The 21,343-nt window shown below is 44.7% G+C and overlaps 1 protein-coding gene across 1 annotated transcript in view; it reads left to right on the plus strand.

The window, feature by feature from the left end:
• col7a1l (collagen type VII alpha 1-like) overlaps positions 1-21,343 on the plus strand; it is a 505,550-nt gene that overhangs the window by 310,093 nt on the left and 174,114 nt on the right. Inside the window, exons 73-74 of the mRNA XM_070898381.1 lie at positions 5,639-5,764; positions 18,515-18,586. Coding sequence (XP_070754482.1) covers positions 5,639-5,764; positions 18,515-18,586 — 198 coding nt within the window. The remainder of the gene's footprint in view (positions 1-5,638; positions 5,765-18,514; positions 18,587-21,343) is intronic.

Here is a 21,343-nt window from a genome sequence, read left to right on the forward strand (position 1 = left end):
CACTCCTCGGCTGGAGGTGGATGGGGACGGTCCGTGGGAGCTGGGAAGACTTCATTCCTCCACAGGCTGCTGCTCCCCGGGGTGCTACCGTGCCCCGGGTCCCCAGAGAGCAGCGCCGACCGAGCTGGAGCTGCAGCCTCAATCACCCACAGGCAAGCCCCAGGCCCGGACCTCACACAGAGACCCTGCAGCCTTAATCCCCACAGGCAAGTCCCAGGCCCGGATCTCACACAGAGACCCTGCAGCCCCAGCCCCCACAGGCAAGCAGCCCTGCACAGATGGGCCCAAGGAGGGGTGGGGGTTGAGCCGGCGGGGCGCTGCGGACGGGGTGCTGAGGGATCCAGGGGCCGGCGGTTCGGAAGGAAGAGGCCGTTGGGTGGGCCCCCCCCCCCCCCGCGAGGAGCCGGTAGCGTCGGGCGGCGGCAGCCGCAGGGGAGGCCGCTTCAGAGGCCGTGGGGGACGCAGCAAGTGCGGCCGCTGGAGAGGCCATGATGGCCGCAGGAGAGGCGGCAAGTCAGGTGGCGGCGGAGGGGAGCGGAGGCTGCGACGGCGGAGGGCATTCGGAACGGCGGAGAAGAAGATGGCGGCGGCAGCGCGTCAGAGCAGCAGAGCATCAAAGATGGCAGCACCCAAGGAGAAGCCTCGTGGAATCCTCCTGCATCAAAGATGGCGCCTTAAAGAGGAAATGCACCCGGGAGTCTTAAAAGGGCCTTACAAAGAGGTGGTCCCCACAAAGGACTTCTGTTTGGCAGAGCGAGTCTAAAATGAGCTATGTTAATGTGAGATAGTGAATTTATAATAAAAATTACTTTTTTTATGCTGAATGGCCACTATATTTGTGTAAAATAATGGATGAAGTACAATCAATGATAACAGTTAACAAGGAAATCAAGGTTCCGCTACCAGTCAATAACCAGTTAATGTACCAGATAATATGTACCATACTATGCCCACCTGCCTTCCGTTGGACAAGTGTGATGTTATGTAATGATGTGTGTATCGTTGTCCTGCGTCCAGGTGGGGGAGGGGAAGGTGATGTTATGTAATGATGCGTGTATCGTCCCAGTACCTTAAATGTAATGTAAGTACTATGCCACACCACAGAGGGCGCTGCGGTGGGAAACCCTGGTAGTACCTGTAACAAGGACTATATAAGGGTGACCACCACACCTGGGAGGCACTCTGGAGCTGAACAATAAAGGACGAAGGTCACAGCAGTTAGACTTACACCAGACCGTGTGGAGTCAGTAATTTGTGTGCTACATACACCACAGGAGGCAGTTCAGAGAAGGTTCACTGGGTTGATTCCTGGAGATGAGGGGGTTGACATGAGGATAGGTTGAGTAGGTTGGGCCTATACACAATGGAGTTCAGAAGAAAGAGAGGTGATTTTATCGAAACATATAAGAAAATGGATGCAGTGAGGATATTTTCTTAGAGGGAAAACCAGAACTAGGGAGCGTAGTCTCAGAATAAGGGACCGCCCATTTAAAACGGAGTTGAGGAGGAATTTCTTCTCTCAGGGGGTCGTCAATCTTTGGAATTCTCTGCCCCAGAGAGCTGTGGAGGCTGGGTCATTGAATATATTTAAGGCGGAAATAGATACATTTTTAAGCAATAAGGGAACAAAGGGTTATGGGGAACAGGCAGGGAAATGGAGCTGAGTCCATGATCAGATCAGCCATGATCTTATTAAATGGCGGAGCAGACTCGAGGGGCCAAATGGCCTACTCCTGCTCCTATTTCTATATTCCTATGTTCTTATGAGACTCTGCCTTCGACATGAGTGTCCTCGACTCCATCCCACAGCATGCCACCCGCTACCATCTCAGCACAACCCCAGACCGGCAGGAGGTTGAAAAGGCCATCCTACAACTGAAGAACAAGGCATCAAGAGCAGATGGAATCCCCGCTGAAGCACTAAAACATGACAGAGAGGCATTACAGGCACGGATTGATGACCTCATCTCTCTTATCTGGAAGTCGGAAATCGTGCCAGGAGATCTCCGAGACACTGTAATCATGACCAGCTTCAACAAAGGTGACAAGGTCTGACTGCGGTACCTACAGCATGATCTCCCTGCTGTCGCCCACCGGGAAAGTCATCGCAAGAATCTTCCTCAATTGCCTTCTCCCTGTGGTTGAAGAGCTCCTCCCAGAGTCGCAATGCGGATTCTGCCCACTAAGGGACACAATGGATATGATCTTCACCGTGCGACAACTACAAGAGAAATGCAGGGAACAGCACCAACCCTTGTACGTGGCCTTCTTTGAACTTGCAAAGGCCTTTGACACTGTCAACTGTGAGGGATTATGGAACATCCTCCTCAGATTCGGCTGCTCTCAAAGGTTTGTCACCATCTTCTGCCTGCTCCACGATGACATGCAAGCTGTGATTCTGACCAATGGATCCATCACAGATCCAATCCATGTTCGGACCGGGGTCAAGCAGGGCTGTGTCATCGCACCAACGCTCTTCTCGATCTTCCTTGCTGCAATGCTCCATCTCACCCTCAGCAAGCTCCCCGCTGGAGTGGAGCTAAATTACAGGACAGACGGGAATGTGTTCAACCTCCGCTGCCTCCAGGCCAGTACCAAGGTCATCCCATCCTCCATCATTGCTGTACCAACTATTTACAATCTATATTAACGACTTGGAAGAAAGGACTGAATGTAATGTAGCCAAGTTTGCTGACGATACAAAGATGAGGAGGACACAAAAAATCTGCAAAAGGACATAGGCAGGCTAAGTGAGTGGGCAAAAATTTGGCAGATGGAATATAATGTTGGAATGTGTGAGGTCATGCACTTTGGCAGAAAAAAAATCAAAGAGTAAGTTATTATTTAAATGGAGAAAGATTGCAAAGTGCTGCAGTACAGCGGGACCTGGGGGTACTTGTGCATGAACCACAAAAGGATAGTATGCAGGTACAGCAAGTGATCAGGAAGGCCAATGGTATCTTGGCCTTTATTGCAAAGGGAATGGAGTATAAAAGCAGGGAAGTCTTGTTACAGCTATATAAGGAAATAGTGAGGCCACACCTGGAATACTGCGTGCAGTTTTGGTTTCCATATTTACGAAAGGATATACTTGCTTTGGAGGCAATTCAGAGAAGGTTCACTAGGTTGATTCCGGGGATGAGGGGGTTGACTTATAAGGAAAGGTTGAGTAGGTTGGGCCTCTACTCATTGGAATTCAGAAGAATGAAAGGTGGTCTTATCGAAACGTATAAGATTATGAGGGGGCTTGACAAGGTGGATGCAGAGAGGATGTTTCCACTGATGGGGGAGACTAGAACTAGAGGGCATGATCTTAGAATAAGGGGCCACCCATTTAAAACAGAGATGAGGAGAAATGTCTTCTCTCAGAGGGTTGTAAATCTGTGGAATTCGCTGCCTCAGAGAGCTGGGACATTGAATAAATTTAAGAGAAACAGACAGTTTCTTAAACGATAAGGGATAAGGGGTTATGGGGAGCGGGCGGGGAAGTGAAGCTGAGTCCATGATCAGATCAGCCATGATCTTATTGAATGGCGGAGCAGGCTCGAGGGGCTGTATGGCCCACTCCTGTTCCTATTCCTTATGTTCTTATCGTCGAATTACAGTACGCAGAAGATGCCTGTGTCTGCGCACACTTGGAGGACGAACTCCAAGCCATTGTCAACACCTTCACCGAGATGTATGAGAGCATGGGCCTCACACTAAACATCCGTAAGACAAAGGTCCTTTATAAACCTGCCCCCGCCACACAGCACTGCCTCTAGTTATAAAAATCCATGACAAGGCCTTGGACAACGTGGACCGTTTTCCATACGTCAGGAGCCTGCTGTCAACAAGGGCAGACATCGACAATGAGGTCCAACACCGCCTTCGGTGTGCCAGTGCAGCCTTTGGTCGCCTGAGGAAGAGAGTGTTTGAAGACCAGGACCTCAAACCCAGCACCAAGCTCATGGTCTACAGAGCAGTGGTGATACCCACCCTCCTATATTGCTCAGAGACATGGACTATGTACAGCAGGCAGCTCAAAGCACTGGAGAAGTACCACCAACGTTGCCTCCACAAGATCCTGCAAATCCATTGGCAGGATAGACGCACCAATGCCAGTGTTCTCGCTCAGGCCAAGAACCCCAGCATCGAAGCACTGACCACGCTCGATCAGCTCCGCTGGACGGGCCACATCGTCCACATGCCTGACACAAGACTCCCAAAACAAGTGCTCTACTCGGAGCTCCGACACGGCAAGTGAGCCCCAGGTGAGCAGAGGAAACACTTCAAGGACACCCTCTTAAAGCCTCCTTGAAAAGTGCAACATCCCCACCGACACCTGGGAATCCCTGGCCCAAGACTGATCAAAGTGGGGGAAAAGCATCCGGGAAGGCGCCGAGCACCTTGAGTCTCTTCGCCGAGAGCAAGCTGAAGCCAAGCATCGACAGCGGAAGGAGCGTGCGGCAACCCAGGCCCCCCCGCCCACCCGTTCCTTCGACTACTGTCTGCCCTACCTGTGACAGAGACTGTAGGGCCCATATAGGACTCTTCAGTCACCTGAGAACTCATATTTGTGTGGAAGCAAGTCATCCTCGACTCCGAGGGACTGCCTATGATGATAATCCAAATTCCCCTTTGAAAGTTATTATTGAATCTGCTTCCACCATCCTTTCAGGCAGTGCACTCCAGATCACAACAACTCACTGTGTAAAAAAAATTCTCCGTATCACCCCTCTGGCTTTCTTTTGCTAATTATCTTACGAACAGGAAAAAAAATCTGAATATGTCAGTTTCACGGTGCTTCTTTGATCCTCGCTCTCTGGGTCTCCCCCGTGATTCTCTGCTCCCTCCCTGTTCTGCTCCAACTTGCACATCACAGTACCACTTCCCAACCCATTACCTCATTGAAGAGGATTTGAAATTTGACCTGCCCATCTTTTCTTGGCGCCTTCTGTTGTCTACCACCTTTATCTGTAAGGAGAAGAAATAAATGGATTCAATGAATGTGTATTTTGTGCTGTACATTTCAAACTGCAGCACACTTTCATGGCCTTATGCAGAGCCTATCTGACTCAGGGATCTTTGCCATTTACTATGTTGATTAATGATCTGGGTATTGGGGAGAATGATCCACACGTTTGCGGACAATACCGCAACATGTGCGAGTGTTGGGACTGTAGACAATGCTCTACTACTGCAAGCAGATTTCAATGTGTTGGGGAATTGGACCCGTGTTTGGCAAATTATGTTCAACTTAGGAAAGTGGAGTGTTATGCATGTGTGCAGGTTCCATTCTAAACACACATACACCGTACAGAGAACAGAATTAAAGCCAGTGCTGAAAGAAAGAGAACTGTCTGTTTTAGTGTATCATTCTCTAAAGGTTCATGAACAATTTACATGAAACTATAGCTAAAGCAAACGGGGCTCTAGGGTGTATTCATTGGACAATTCATTATAAAACAAAGCCTACAATTTTGTCCTTGTACAAGACTTTGGTTCGGTCACACTTAGAATATTGCGTGCCGTTTCAGTGCAAGTTTTCAGGAAATTCCGGGCCAAAATAAGTTAAACCATAAATCCCTTTGAGGCTAAATTGAGACAAAAATCCTCACATGTTACACAAATACTAACGGTGATTTCTTTCAATTAGGGTGAACCAGGGTTACGAGGCCCTCCAGGGGCTCAGGGTATTCAAGGCATCCTAGGTAATACAGGTATCCCAGGATCCCAGGGTGCAAGAGGTCCTCCAGGAATGCCGGGATACCCAGGAGTAATGGTAATTATTGAAACAAATGATGAGCATTCTTGTTTGACCCTCTCTTTCATAATCTCCAGTCTTTCTCACTTGGACTGTGTGTGTGTGTGTGCACATACCAATGGATATTTGGGTAAATTTGAATACCTCTAAGTGACTACAATCCCATAGGTAGTATTACAGGTTATAAGAAGGCAGCTTAAGTGGATTATTACAATCACACCATTTAAAAATGCAAGACCGTTTAGCAACTGATAAATTTCCATTGAGCCAATCAAGTATTATCCCTTTTTCATGGAGCAACCCACCAACCATTCTTCTCAACATCCCTCAATCAACTTTCTCTTCAGGGACACATTTATCCCGTTTATTTTATGTGTTTGCATCCAAGAGCTTTTTGGGGTGACCTCATTGGGAGGAGGTTTTCCAATATTTGGATGCTGGCAGTGGCATTCAGGTTGTCCGACCTCTCAGTCCTCCTATACAGGCTGGCAATATGCTTATGGCATCGCTGGCTTTATGTGGATCTCCTCGCAGTCTCGCAATGGGTATTTGTGTAAGTTAAAATATCTGGAAGTGACTACAATCCCATCGGTAGCGTTACAGGTTATAAGAATGAAGCTTAAGTGGATTATTACAATCACACCACCTGTCAAAGTGGCCAACACGACTCTGTGCTAAAGGACCCATTTTGCAAAACCAGTGAAAACTTTGCCCGGAATGGATGTTTCCAAGTAACCTACAGCCTGAGTTAACTGCAGCCAATGTTGTGGTGTCAGCACTTCTGAATAATTAGCTTCAGCTCACAGAAAAGCTTTGATGTTGGGCTGGCAACGAGACTAATGAGGAATGTGTAGCATCTTCCCAGAAGCTCAAATTCAAAGGGATTAGACACACTTAAAGGTAAGTGTCTGTTGGGAAGGGGTTTTATTATTTCAGCTCCAAAATTCATTTTTTAATATTAGCCGGCCTTTGCCAAGACTGTGGGAGGGGAAGAAGTGTCAAGGTAAAAAACAAATTGAAAGTAAATCTAATGTGGAGAAGAAAGAAGGAAAGAATAAATACATTTATATAGCGTCTTTCACAACCTTAGGGCATTTCAAAGCGCTTACGGCCAATGAAGTAATTTTGAAATGTAGTCACTGTTGCAATGTAGAAAACATGACAGGAAGCAAAATCTGCAGGTGAGTGGCAGTGTGGTACCTGGCATTCTGTTCGATGGTTGGTAAAACAGCTATACTACTGTACATGGTGGGTGTGGAGAGGGTTAACCTACTTGGCACTTCAGGGCAGCATCCTCAAAGGACAACAGTGCACCTTGCCAGTCAGGAGGTGGTGAAGCGGCTTAATACTCTGTACAGTGCATGGGTGCCATCCACTGCACTCTGTACTCGTGGGACCACAAGCACCCAGGAAACATTCTGGCCGCTGTCAAGCTGATATCTCTTTTTTACGGGGGGACATGTTGCCCCTTTCAAACAAGGCTATAGTCACTTGCCCGACACATCTGCGGACAACTGACTGGCTGATTTGACAGATATCAGCAGTAATGGCTCAGAAGGATCTGGTGGCATTAAAGCTTAGTGTGTGCCCATGGGAAGAGCCATCTCCTAGAGGTGGCATAGCTACATGGCAGCACCTAAATGATGTAAACAGCTGTTCCTACAGGATTTCTGTCAATCTTCCATCAAGTTACAGTGAGAGATTGGGAGGACCTCCATGGAAATTCCACCCCATTATACTTCCTGAAAACTTAATCCACAACTTTATTACTTTTTGTGTATTAAAGAAACAGCTTTGCCTGACATCCCTTCCAACTCCCACCTTCCTCATTTTTAACTTGTCTGCCCTGATATTTGAACTCTTCATCAAATTACCTGAATCAATCTGTTCAATCCACGTCACGATCATCTTAAAAGAGAACAAGTCCAGCTGTTCCTCTTCCTCCCTCTGCTACTTAGAATCATCCTGATTCCTTCACCTCTGCACCTTTCAAGGCAATGATACCTTATCTGTAACTTGGTGACCAGAACTAGACGCAGAGTTACAGATGTCTGACAAATACTTTTTATTGGGAAGAATTCTGCGGGGCAGGATAAATCTTCATTTAGAAAGACACGGATTAATCAGGGATAGTCAGCACGGATTTGTTAGGGAAAGTGGTGTCTAACAAACATGATTGCATTTTATGAGGAGGTAACAAGGAGGGTCGATGAGGGTAGTGCATTTGATGTAGTGTATATGGATTTTAGCAAGACATTTGATAAGTTCCCACATGGTAGACTGGTCACAAAAGTAAAAGCCCATGGGATCCAAGGCAAAGTGGCAAGTTGGATCCAAAATTGGCTCAGAGGCAGGAAGCAGAGGGTAACGGTTGATGGGTGTTTTTGTTCCACAGGGCTCAGTGCTGGGTCCCTTGCTTTTTGTGGTGTACATCAATGATATAGACTTGAATATAGGGGGTATGATTAAGAAGTTTTCAGATAATACTAAAATCGGCTGCGTGGCTGATAATGAAGAAAGCTGCAGACTGCAGGAAGATATCAATAAACTGGTCAAGTGGGCAGAACAGTGGCAAATGGAATTTAATCCGGAGAAGTGTGAGGTAATGCATTTGGGGAGGGCTAACAAGGAAAGGGAATACACAATAAATGGTCGTACACTGATAAGTGCAGAGGCACAAAGGGACCTTGGAGTGCAGGTCCACAGATCCTTGAAGGTAGCAGACCAGGTAAATAAGGTGGTTAAGAAGGCATACGGAATGCTTGTCTTTATTAGCCGAGGCATAGAATACAAGAGCAGTGGGGTTTTGCTTGAAATGTATAAAACACTAGTTAGGCCACAGCTAGAGTAGTGCGTTTAGTTCTGGTCACCACATTACAAGAAAGATGTGATTGCACTAGAGAGGGTACAGAGGAGATTTACAAGGATGTTGCCGGGAATAGAGACTCTTAGCTATGAGGAAAGATTGGACAGGCTGGGTTTGTTTTCCTTGTGTTAGCGTTAGTGTTTTCTCTGAAGAATCACTCAACACTCAGAGTCGGTTCCAATGCCTGACGGTATTTAATAACGCTCAGCGGGGAGGAAACACACAGGACCGTATCCAGGTTTCTCTCCACAGAACAAAGAGTTACATGTACCTTTATATGTTTTACAACAGTTACAAAACAGCTTACTGCAGTTACACAGCCCATCACGGCTGGACACAAGCCAATCACAACGATTATAGATTACATATAGGTTCTTTAACCCAATAGAATTCTCCTAATATCCAGGGAACCATATGTTCGGTTATTGTCAGCTTGGGTTGATCGATGGCTTTATAGGTTCTCTCCCTAGTTCTTTCATCTGGGAGAAATAATTGGTATATATCCTTGTTTACAGCAAATGGTTTCCCTCTTATCTTTCTTCCTGAAATAATTGGTTTCACGGCCTTGTTCACAGGAGATGGTTTCCTTCTTATCTCTGTCTTCCCAGGCATTCCTACAGTGGGCCTCACAGGGTTATTGCTCGGTCAGTGAACGTTCAACAGTTCACAGTTTGACTACCTGATTTCCCATAATGCCTGGGCAGCCATTTTATGTGTGTGTCCATTTAAGCTTATGTGAGTTTTAAATATCCAGCAGGTGCCTAATGCCTAAGTCTATATATATTTCTACGCTCTACAACAATTCCCCCCTTTCGGTAAAGGGACTAGTCCTAGTCCCCTTTTAACCGACCGTACTGCCTTTATCTGATATTTGTGCACTGCCCGGTACTCCTTGCCTCAACGTGCTGGCCAGTCACGCGGTTTCAGGAGTCCCGGTTGCTTAGATCAAATTAACAAAGGCTAGCTCCTCCCGTCCCCTTATCAAACAGGCTTGTTTAATATCCAGGGAACGGTGATTGGTCCGTTTCCGCCGTTTGTGGCGCCTGCATACCTGGCAGGCCATCACGCCCCATGTTATTGCTAAGATTAATTGTATCCCGACCAGTGTGTGTGAAATAATTCGGATCCATGGGTGGATGTTCACATTTATTCCCCAGTCCCAGACTTTTCTCCACCAACTCTGACTTTGTAAGTCTACCTCGGTATCTTCTTCCAGTTCTTTGATTTTAGTTTGTATCTGGTGATAGAGTTTTACGGATTGCCCCACTCTGAGCCTTAACTCCCGTAATACCTCGGTTAGATGTGGGATAGGGACTTGCTCTGGCTCGTCATAATCCTGCAAATGATCATGGAGCTGATCAGTTACTTCAATAACTTCGGACTTCCGGCGCCTAACCTGGGTGATATGTGCTTGCCCGATCGCGACAGGTCGTAGCGGTATAAAGCAAAAGTTGGGCTGCGGTATAGGGCACTGTAGGTCATTATACTGGTATGAACGCTCTGTGGTAGAGACGCAGTATCTTCCCCTCCCTCCGTAGCCTGCCCTCGCGAAGTGCATGTGTGCGGGCACTATTTCTAGTACACACCCATTGGTTCGGTTAAACCCGCACTCGTCTAGTTCACCTCGGCCCACCGGGTGAGGGCATACTGTGATTTCCCCCCCTTTGCTTGCAATCTGCTAGGGAAATCCCAGTAAGTATGTTGTTTCGACGAACGGCAGAGGTGGTGGTCAGGTAGTAGCGTATGGAGACATTTTCCCGTATTACTCCGATATTCTCTAGTTGGTATAAGGGGAACGGCCCTGAGTCCGGCGTTGCTATGGGGATCAACAGGACTATCCCTATCCCGGTTGTCCTACCCATCTGGCAATCTGGAATTGCGGGGTATACTCGGGTCAGTCCCTTCAGAGTACAATTATCCAGTGTCCCCCTTTGGTTCGCCAACTGAGCCAAATGTGAACTGTCTATCCAATCGGGTACTTCCCCGCGTTGGATCTGGTCGAGGTTGTGGCGGATCTGTCCCACCATCCACAGACCATAAGCATGACAGAGTTGCCCCTGTCTTTGCTTTATTGTATCTTCTTGTTCTCTATCAATGAGGTGATTGATGGTTTTAGCGTGAGCTTCCAGGACTGAGATGCCATCCAACTGGATTTCGGCACCCTCCTTTCCTAGGTTGGCCTGGTCTTCCTGGTTTTGCTCCACCCTCTCCAATAACCCCTTCATCACCCCTTTAAGCTGTTCTACCCTCTCATTTAGCCCTTGTATGTCTATCGAGTTCACTACGGAGGTTCCTGTATTGAAAACGGTAGCAACATCATTTACTATTTCCCTCTTCACCCTGGGTGCTAACCCCTGTCCCCGGAACTTACTGGCACCCATGGCATCGGCAGCCTGCTGCATTACGACTTTACTTAATACATTGTACATCTTCCTTGACTGTTCGGTACAATATTCCGGCATCTGGATGCCTGAAATATTGATCAGAACAGGCACAATTTCATGTTTAACATTATCATACAATAATTCCCCTTCGTTGTACATTGCAATCCCATTTTCTGGTCCCTTAGTAGTTATGGGACAAGGCAGTTCTTCGGGCAATGTAGTGATTCTTATGGGGCGCGGTGTCGGAGGGGGTGAGAAACATACATACAATTATATTGCAGCCGCCCCCGCCTCCTCGTAATACCCACACAGCCCCATTCCCTTCTTGCGGATGACTGATTGCTGGGATTGTCCCGGAGGCGCGCAAATTATGCCGAAAGTACATTCATCAGGCCCTTTGACATCCCTCCGTTTAATGCATCTGCTCCTTATACCCGTGGAGCACTGTACACATACTCTTATTCTTATTAGGATTCTTATTAGGATTCACTTGTAACCATGCATTAAAATAAGTCCTGTCCTTGCTCCAGTCCTTGGCTGCTGGGATGCACATTCCGGCCGTTAAATTAAACAAGACTCCATAGTTCATATAGTTGTTTATTTCCAGCGTGCTCTGCTGTCCGTCGGTGTTGCCCAGGGTACGTGCATGTCGCAGGGCTATCCAGATTACGAGTAGCGCCGTTCGTATTCCCATTCCGGTAAGTATTATCTGTAATTTTAAACAGACGGCCTGGTCGTCACCAGGGGTTAAGTTTTTTGCTCTACGAGAGTCCCTGTCACCCTGCAAAATCAGAAGCACAAGGTTATAATCGAACCATTTCGAGCTGAATCTGTAGGGCGTGCGCCCGTGTCTTTACCCACTTAAATATTACCCAAACTCCTATGACCAAGGCCAAAGCTATTCCTCCAAACATCGCTGTCTGCTTTACCGTTAGGTTGGGTTTGTGGACTACACCTACCCACCGTGGGGTACATTGGCTCTATTGCCAGAGGTGATGGTGCTATGGCTGCGCACTGCACTATCCGTCTAGTCCCGTTATCTCTTCCAGCCTGTTTATCTTAGCTTTTAACTCTTCAATTTGTTTTATTGAATATCTATTTCTTTATTGTATCAGGCAAGTATTATTACATAAGCTAGTTCTGTTTTTATTTTTGTTTCCTCTGTTAGGTGAGTCTTTTTTTTTCCTATTAAGAAATCCAAATTAATAATGTTCAGTATAAAACGGCTGTCAATGGAAAGGGTTAACTCCTTTCCAGGTTTGTAAGAAGACCTGATGTCATTACGTGACTTCACGTAATCATCTGGAAAAAAAAAGTCTTTGTGCCTTCAAAACTGGCTTCGAAATTAGGAATCCGTTAAACAGCATAAATCATTAGAGTAAACTCCAATGTTTTCTTAACTTCTAATTCAAGTACTTGCCAAAGAATTTTTTTTTTTTTTAAATTGTTTTAAAACAAGACCACACATACAATAGCAATTTTGTTTAATGAAATTCAATTCTGTTTTTTTTTATTTCTCTCTTTCTCCTCGTTATCTTCAAAACCCTCCTGCTTGTTTAGACTGTTTGGGACATTTTTGATAAACACTGTCCATTTTGGAAATCTTTTCAAACTGCATTGAAACTTTTTCATAATTGAAAATTCGAATCCATGTAGAGTGTTTTTTACTTATTCCAATTTTTTTTTTTTTCCTCTTCTAATTAAACCAATATCTTTTTCACAGCAAACATCAACTAGTATTTAGTAAGTTATGTCTTTTTCCATTTAGTCCGTTACATCTTTTTTTCCTTTCTTCAAATTAGGTTTTGTATTTTACACGGAGGGTTCGTAACTCCATAAAGTTGTTAATTTAAAATCATTTGTTTACTTTCAAAGTGGCGTCTTTATCTTTTTCTTTTTCTCCATAACTGGAATGAAGTCCATCTTTGAGAGTTTGAGTGCTTTTTCGTTATCTCAAAATGCTCCAGTTTCAAAGTCGTTACTAAAGCTTGCTGTTTTTTTTTTTAACATTTTCCAAAAGTTCCTTTTACACCTTCGCAGATAGCTCGCCACTTGCCCAGGAGTTTGACCTGATCAGATTTAATTTAATCTTTTTCTTTTTTTTTTTAAATCCACCTCAGTATTTCCTGTGCCTTCTCTGAATATCTCAAAATCCCAATTCAAACTTTGTAATTTCAATCTTTATTTAAAACTTTTTTTTTAGAAGCTCTTTTTTTTTAAAGCATTCTTTATCTCACTCCGAGACTAAATTTATGTCTTTCAGCCCAATCAATCATTGCATGTTTTCTTTCGGCAAGTAAGTGAGCATGTCAAATAAATATTTTGCTCAACAAACCTATTCTTTATTTGTTTATTTTCCTAGCTCCGTAACTTATCATCCGAATAAATCCACACCTGCGTTTCTAACTTAAATGTCTTAAAACTTCCCACATACAGGACAACATTACAAACATCACTCTGTTTCTAAAATAAACAGACACTTGCATTCCTCTTCCAACCAGACTTTCGGAACATGAAAACATAAAAAAATTCATTCTGCAGTCAAAAATCACACAGACACTTCTCACTCAACGATCAGACATTTACAACAGTCTCTCTTCTTGTTTTGGCCGGCTCTATTTTTGGATCCATGACCTTTCAGGGAATTCGTAGTTTTATCTAAATAATTCCTCACATAACTAATTCCTGAGGATTCCACCCTGCTTTAATCATTTTTTTCAATTAGCTTCTTTTGTTTTTCCGCCAGGTGGCGGGTAAGCGACCCTTCTGGTCCCCACTCGAGTTTACTTGTTTTCATGGCCATTCCTGGGTAGGACTACTACCGTTAGGAATCTACTCTCAGAGGTCCGCTTTCTTTCTAGCGCGACTTGTAGTAAACTGTCTCTTGGCTACTGTCAGGTCACAAGTTCTGCTGTTGCACAAACTTATACAATTCTTAAAAACGCGTTTAAGCAATTCCCGCAGTGCTCTACGTATCCTTAACGACTACCTACCACCGCTCAGCCCGTTGGTCCGACCCTGTTCACAGGTTTGGATTCCGTTAGCCGCTGTACACCGCTTGGTTCTATCCCGGGGTATTTCAAATTACACTACTGGGTCCGGAAGATGTCTCTCGGTATCACGATCCCACGGTCTAAGTGTGTTCCCTACGCCTACTTGGTTCCTGGCCGTCACGTGGGACAAAAGTCCTCTTAATTCAGGCTCAGGCTAGGCGTTTGAGATATTAGACCGTCTCCTCATGTCGATCAACCAGCTTCCACCTTCCGCACCCTTTATACTTAAAAATTGTTTTTTATACTCACCCGGGTTTTTTTCCAAGGGCGTCCAGCGACTCCGGGAAATCCTGCCGACTACGCCATTGTTAGCGTTAGTGTTTTCTCTGAAGAATCACTCAACACTCAGAGTCGGTTCCAATGCCTGACGGTATTTAATAACGCTCAGCGGGGAGGAAACACACAGGACCGTATCCAGGTTTCTCTCCACAGAACAAAGAGTTACATGTACCTTTATATGTTTTACAACAGTTACAAAACAGCTTACTGCAGTTACACAGCCCATCACGGCTGGACACAAGCCAATCACAACGATTATAGATTACATATAGGTTCTTTAACCCAATAGAATTCTCCTAATATCCAGGGAACCATATGTTCGGTTATTGTCAGCTTGGGTTGATCGATGGCTTTATAGGTTCTCTCCCTAGTTCTTTCATCTGGGAGAAATAATTGGTATATATCCTTATTTACAGCAAATGGTTTCCCTCTTATTTTTCTTCCTGAAATAATTGGTTTCACGGCCTTGTTCACAGGAGATGGTTTCCTTCTTATCTCTGTCTTCCCAGGCATTCCTACAGTGGGCCTCACAGGGTTATTGCTCGGTCAGTGAACGTTCAACAGTTCACAGTTTGACTACCTGATTTCCCATAATGCCTGGGCAGCCATTTTATGTGTGTGTCCATTTAAGCTTATGTGAGTTTTAAATATCCAGCAGGTGCCTAATGCCTAAGTCTATATATATTTCTACGCTCTACAACACTTGGAACAGAGGAGGCTGAGACGAGTCCTTATTGGTGTATAAAATTATGAGGGGCCTAGATAAAGTGGATAAAAAGGATCTATTTCCCTTAGCAGAGGGGGCAACAACCAGAGGGCATAGATTTAAAGTAATTGGTAGAAGGTTTAGAGGGGATTTGAGGGGAAATTCCTTCACCCAGAGGGTTGTGGGGGTCTGGAACTCACTGCCTGAAAGGGTGGTAGAGGCAGAAATCCTCAGCACATTTAAAAAGCACTTGGATGTGCACCTGAAGTGCTGTAATCTACAGAGCTGGAAAGTGCGACTAGCCTGGACAGCTCTTTGTTGGCCGGCACGGACACGATGGGCCGAAATGGCCTCCTTCCGTGTTGTGACTTGCTATAATTCCTTAATTTCTTTATACAAAACACTGGGTTATAGTGACTGGTTCGCTTGACTGTTCAATCTCCTGGAGTACTTGCTAAGAATCGTCACTTGACTGACGGGCAACGTAATAACCCAGAAGAGCTCACACTGTCAAACATTTTCAGTTTTGTCCCTGGATTATAATTGAAAGTCCTTCACAAGCAACATGTTTCTGGAAATTAACTGTGGAAATTTTAATGATTGTTCAAGCATCCAGTGGAGGTGCGGTGATTAGGTTCGGGAAGGGTTTCTGCTCAGAGTTGAAGAAGTCATAGCGGTTTTAATGAGACTATCTTTATGTAATTGTCAGGGCGACTCAAATAAATTCTTGGCCGGAGATACTTGCATCAGCCAACATGTTTGAGAAATAAAAACCATTTAGCCTATTGACTGCTTAATGCACATGCCTCCATGGTGAATCTTAAGTATTTTCATTCTGATTCTGAAGTCTTCAGTCACTTCCTGTTATCTACAAGAACCGTTAATTTAACAAAGTGCCTTGCATCTAATGCTCTCAGGCAGCAAGAAAAATAGTTTTCAATGGGAGAGTTCTGGAAATTATTTAATAGAACCTCTCCAGCCCCAGTGAAGCTTGCAATAGTTTACTTGGTGCTTTAAAATGTCATCCCTTAGTTTAGAAAAGATACCATCTAGCCCAGGGAATTTGCCAGTTTTCAGTTCATTTATCAAGTACTTCCATCTCACTGATTTCAAAAAGTTTTGTGACATTCATTTTACAACAATAATTAGTTCACCACAACATATTTTACACCACAATAATTTGATAGCAAACATTTCTGAAAATAACCTTTAACCAATTCAGCTATTTTTTTTCTCCATTGTCAATTACTTCACGTTTTATCTTTAACTTACTCTAACTAATTCTGCAATTTTGTTTTGATTAAACGGTAAACTTAGCTTTTTATTTTCTCTGTTCATCACCATTCGTTTCGGATCTGGGAGTCATTCAGAGTTCAGTTTTCTCCGGGTGAACAAGTCACATAATTGAAGCAACCGAATCAAATCTATGGAATCTATTTTAATTGTTCCCACCAGGCAGGAAGTAGGTAACACCATTGACCGCAGTGGGAAGGACAATTGGGTGGGGAGTTGGTGGTCCACTAAAGCTCGCACCACCCAAGCAGATTCATCTTGTTGATGAACTAGTTAATTTTGGCAAAGCAAAACAGAATTAACCTTTAAAACTGTTCATCTATCGCATGAACATCGTTTTGGGAAAGATTACACCCAGCAAGTCTAGGGACCGAATCATCACCACTCATGCGTGGAACGTATAAATTATTGAATGCATTTTTTTTCTTCAATTGTCCTACATTTGCATATTATTTATTCTACCGTGTGGATTGGGACTAATCTCCTGTTATTCTCAGCTCCCCAAACTCTCTCAGCTGCTGCTCTCAAAGTTATTTTTTTTAAATTAAGAAGTCTGTATTAGAACATAAGAAACTTTGTGAGCTGGAAAGGCCATTAAGCCCAACAATTCTGTCCTTTCTTCATATATCAATCCCAACTGCCAGTCTTCTAGCTATCCCATCATATCCCTCAATCCCTTCTCATACCAGAAGTGCATTGATTGCCTCTTGAACTTATGTATACTGTCCATTTCAATGGCCTTCCTACTAACTGCACCCCATGCACCCTCCTTCAACATTAACTCCCTCCAGCATCGGTGCACCATGGCTGCAGTGTGTACCATCGATAAGACGCACTGCAGCAACTCGCCAAGGCTTCTTCGGCAGCACCTCCCAAACCCGCAACCTCTACCACCTAGAAGGACAAGGGCAGCAGGTGCATGGGAACACCACCACTTTATTGATATTCAGACCATTAACTGAGGTAAAGTTGTCTATGCACTGACTATTTAATTGGACCAATTGAAAGAGAGCGCCCGCCTCGCCCTACTGATACAGCTAACACAGCCCATGCTAATATGGTCCTTTGTACAGTAGGGTTGCCAACTCTCCAGGATTGTCCTGGAGTCTCCAGGAATCACAGATTAATATGCAGGATACTGCTATGAGCAGAACCCAGGAGAAAAATCATTGGGGAATTTAAAAAATTGTTTTTTTTTTAAATACTTTTATTTATTAGTTATTAAAATATTGGAGATGGAGAAAAAAGGCTGTTTGACAATCATCCAGGAAGGCTTCTTCAACAGCAACTCCCAAACCCGCGACCTCTACTGCCTAGAAGGACAAGGGCAATAGATGCATGGGAACACCACCATCTCCAAGTTACACACCATCCTGACTTGGAAATATATTGTCGTTCCTTCATCGTCGCTGGGTCAAAATCCTGGGACTCCCTCCCGAACAGCACTTTGGGAGTACCTTCACCACACAGACTGCAGCGGTTCAAGAAAGTGGCTCATGACCACCACCTTCTCAAGGATAATTAGTGATGGGCAATAAATGCTGACCTTGTCAATGATGCCCACATCCCAGAACAAATTTTTTAAAACTTATTTAACAAATCTTATACCATTTCCCAAAGGTCTTGCTGATTTTCCTGCAGCCCTGTAGCTCACTGGCACTGGACAAGAAGTGAATTGGAGATGTTCTGTGATACCCTAAAATGTGCAGTTCGCAGTAATGTTAAATTTTATCCCCATTCTCCTGAAGGTGCACTCTGTTCTATGGCCCCAAAAGCAGTAACAGCAATCTGGTACCTTAGTCAAGGGGCCAGATGTGAGCTTTGAAGGATTATACAAGCATGGGGGGAGTGGCACTGCCAATCCTGATCTAGTCCTCAGCTAACATTCATACATATGCACCTTCCAGCAGGAATGATGGGAGAGCAATCAGAAATCAAAGCCTGGCTGATGGTTATGCCTCCGAGTGGTAGGGATGATGTGGCCAATTGTTGTGCTTCTTACTGCCTCCTCGAGCTGAGATCACCTAACTGAGCACAGAAGCGATCAAATCTGGGACCTTGCTGATCTGTATGGTTCATGACAATGTAGTAGAGTGTATTTATTCAGTATAGTTACTCATTTATTTTGATATATTAATATTATTGACAATGGTTTAATGATACAAACATATGTTTTTTTTTGAATAGGGTGACCGAGGTAGAAGAGGCAAGAATGGTTCACCTGGACTGCCTGGAATTATGGGGCCACTTGGCAGGCAGGTATGTGTTTAATCATCAACATGGATGCTGCCAGGCTCCAGGTGAGGGATATCCACGTTGGGAAAAGAAACACTGTTTTCCACTTTGGCTACTCAAGCATCAAGCATTTCCACATCAGATATAAGATGCACTGTCTCAAAATGTGCCTCAACCTCAGGCGAACCTCACTGGGCCAATATGAATGTTTCTACTTCCCACACTGGTCGTTGTTAAAGGCACTGAGTGTAATTGCTAAACTATTGGGCAGGGGATCAAACCTGGGATCTTTCTGGTCCATTTCGCTCATCTATTCACTGGGTCAACTTGCTGAGCATTCAGGGATCTCCTCAATAGCCACTTGTGCCCCACTGTAATCTCTTTTTCACTTGTTTTGGTTTCTGAGGGAAGTTTATTATGCAGAGATCTTGGTGAAAAGGTAAAATATTATGTTTATAGTTCAGAAATACATTAATATGAGCTTTTGGGCAAAACAGATGAACTGTTGAAAGAATTGACCGTGGTTATGGACACTTCCAATTGGATCAAGCCACACATCTGAACCTGTTTTGTAGAAAATATAATTGAATATTCTATTCTTCATCTTTTTTTTGTGAGGTTTTCCCACACTGTGCATACTCCATAAAGGCAGATGAGGCCTCTGTAGAACTTTTTAAAGGTTCTTGGACAAGACCCCAACAGGCAGCAATAGATCAAGATTTATTAAGCTTACAGTGTAGTATACTTAACAAAAGGCAATAATTGAAGGAGAGCTCGTAGCCCTTGGTCTCTGGAATCTCTCCGACACAGGTGACATCATCTTCAATCTGTTCGTTGCTTTCCCAGCAGTCTCTGTGTGAAGCTATTCCTTGAATATCGATGTTTTAACCAATTTCTTATCAAAGGTTCGTTTGGCCAGTGTCCATATATGGTCTTTGACAAAATGACCTTTTTTAATCGGTTCTATTGGTCAAAATACCATTGTCACTCAGACCCAAGGTAATATCTTGGCCACTCCTGCCTCCAGCAATTTTCCATCAACTCTACTTTGTCCATGTTATACATTCTTTTACCACACTGGAATTCGCCTTATCTCTTTTACTCCTAACAAGCAGTACCCGGTCTGGTACTAAGGGCCCATTTCAAACTGTCTCTCTAGTCTTGGATGGTGCCCAGACTACCTCAATTTAATCTATCAGATAGGTACCTTAACTCCAATGATCTGCCTTATTTTGTGTTTCTTTATATTAACTATAGTTTAAATATCTTTGTAATTAGTTTTGTTAAACAAACTCTAATTTCTACTCTGCATGTAATTTAACAATTTGACCTTCACTAGCAGCCCGTGGCTGCTTGTTACCTAAGCCGAGTCAAAGCTTCTTTTTGACTTCCTTTGCGTATATTTGAGCAGCCTCTAACATTCCCATGCACACAGAGAATCATGGGTAAGATTAGTTTGGTCAATGACTACAATTGAATATATATACAAATCTCTATTACCAGTCTTCCGTACACTTCTATCAAAGTCCGTCTATAACTTGTTGTTTGGAATTGTGTATCTGTGGTAACTCTTACCTCCCTCTGGGGTAGCACCAACCTCAGATTGACCCTTCCCAATAACAGAACAGATAGGATTGAAAAACTCAGTGGTTGAAATTTTCACAGGAAAACAATGTGTGGGTTAGAGGGGAGGGAGGAGAGGGAGGGGGGGAAGTGAAAGTTGTCAAAATCTAAAACCCCAACTCCAACCCGCCCACTTTCATCTTTTACTCAGGTGGGAAGGAGGGCGGACAGCCAACCTACGGCTAGGAGGCGAATTGGCAATTTAATTATGATAATAAGGCCTGAAGCCTATGATTTAACCTGCTTTGCTGGTTTTACTGCAGATGGCCGAGGATCCCGGGGCTCGGGATTCAAGGCGAGAACAGCTTCATGGAGCAATCCTTGTGGGCCAAGTTCCCCAAGCCCGCATCCCATGGGAATCGGATTGCACCCCTCACTCCGGGGTCGGGGATTGGAACCCCCATTTCAGGGTTAGGGAATCATTGTCCCCCCCCGGGATTGCGACTCAGCCTCAGGGTCGGGGATCGTACACCCTCACACCCCCAGCTTTGGACCCCCCCCCAACCCCAACGCCCAACCCTCCCCTCCCCTCCCAACCCCCCACCCTGACCCCAACCACGCTGGGCCCAGCACCTACCTGGTCCTGCGGCCTCCTGGTTCAGGTTCCCCGCCCGACCGGAAGCCAGCTGCCAGCCTGCTGGCTTCCAGTCGGGCAGAGAACCCGCCCTTTACCTCGCATGCACGTGCCAGGAAACCTCTGGGTTTTCCGGCGTCTCCTGGGTCTCCCTGCACCGTGGGGGTGGGAAACGGGAAAATCCCGCCCAGTGTGTCAGGAGCAATAGCCATCAATCCAAGTTCTAAGTTTCCACAGCATAACACAATGAACATAATATCATTCAACTGCACACAGCTATAAATAGTTCTTGTTTGTGGGCTTTTTATAATTCACAACACAATTATTTCAACACAAACAACATATCTGTATTTTAAAACAGGCGACTGGAGGGACAAAATAAAGCCATACCAAAGGACCTCAGAAGATGCCCATTTTGTTTTTATGGGGAGTTGATTTTTCAGCCTGTTAAGGGAATGAAGGTCAGTTTTGGGAAATAGAATAATGTTTCAGTTTGTCACCAAACACGCAGTCCTCCTTTGTAAATGACATCACAGGTAAGATGCAGATTAAAGCTCCTTTTTCTCTGTTGCAACAGTTTTACA

The sequence above is a fragment of the Pristiophorus japonicus genome, chromosome 13 (genome assembly GCF_044704955.1).
Source record: "Pristiophorus japonicus isolate sPriJap1 chromosome 13, sPriJap1.hap1, whole genome shotgun sequence".
In the NCBI taxonomy this organism is placed as follows: domain Eukaryota; kingdom Metazoa; phylum Chordata; class Chondrichthyes; family Pristiophoridae; genus Pristiophorus; species Pristiophorus japonicus.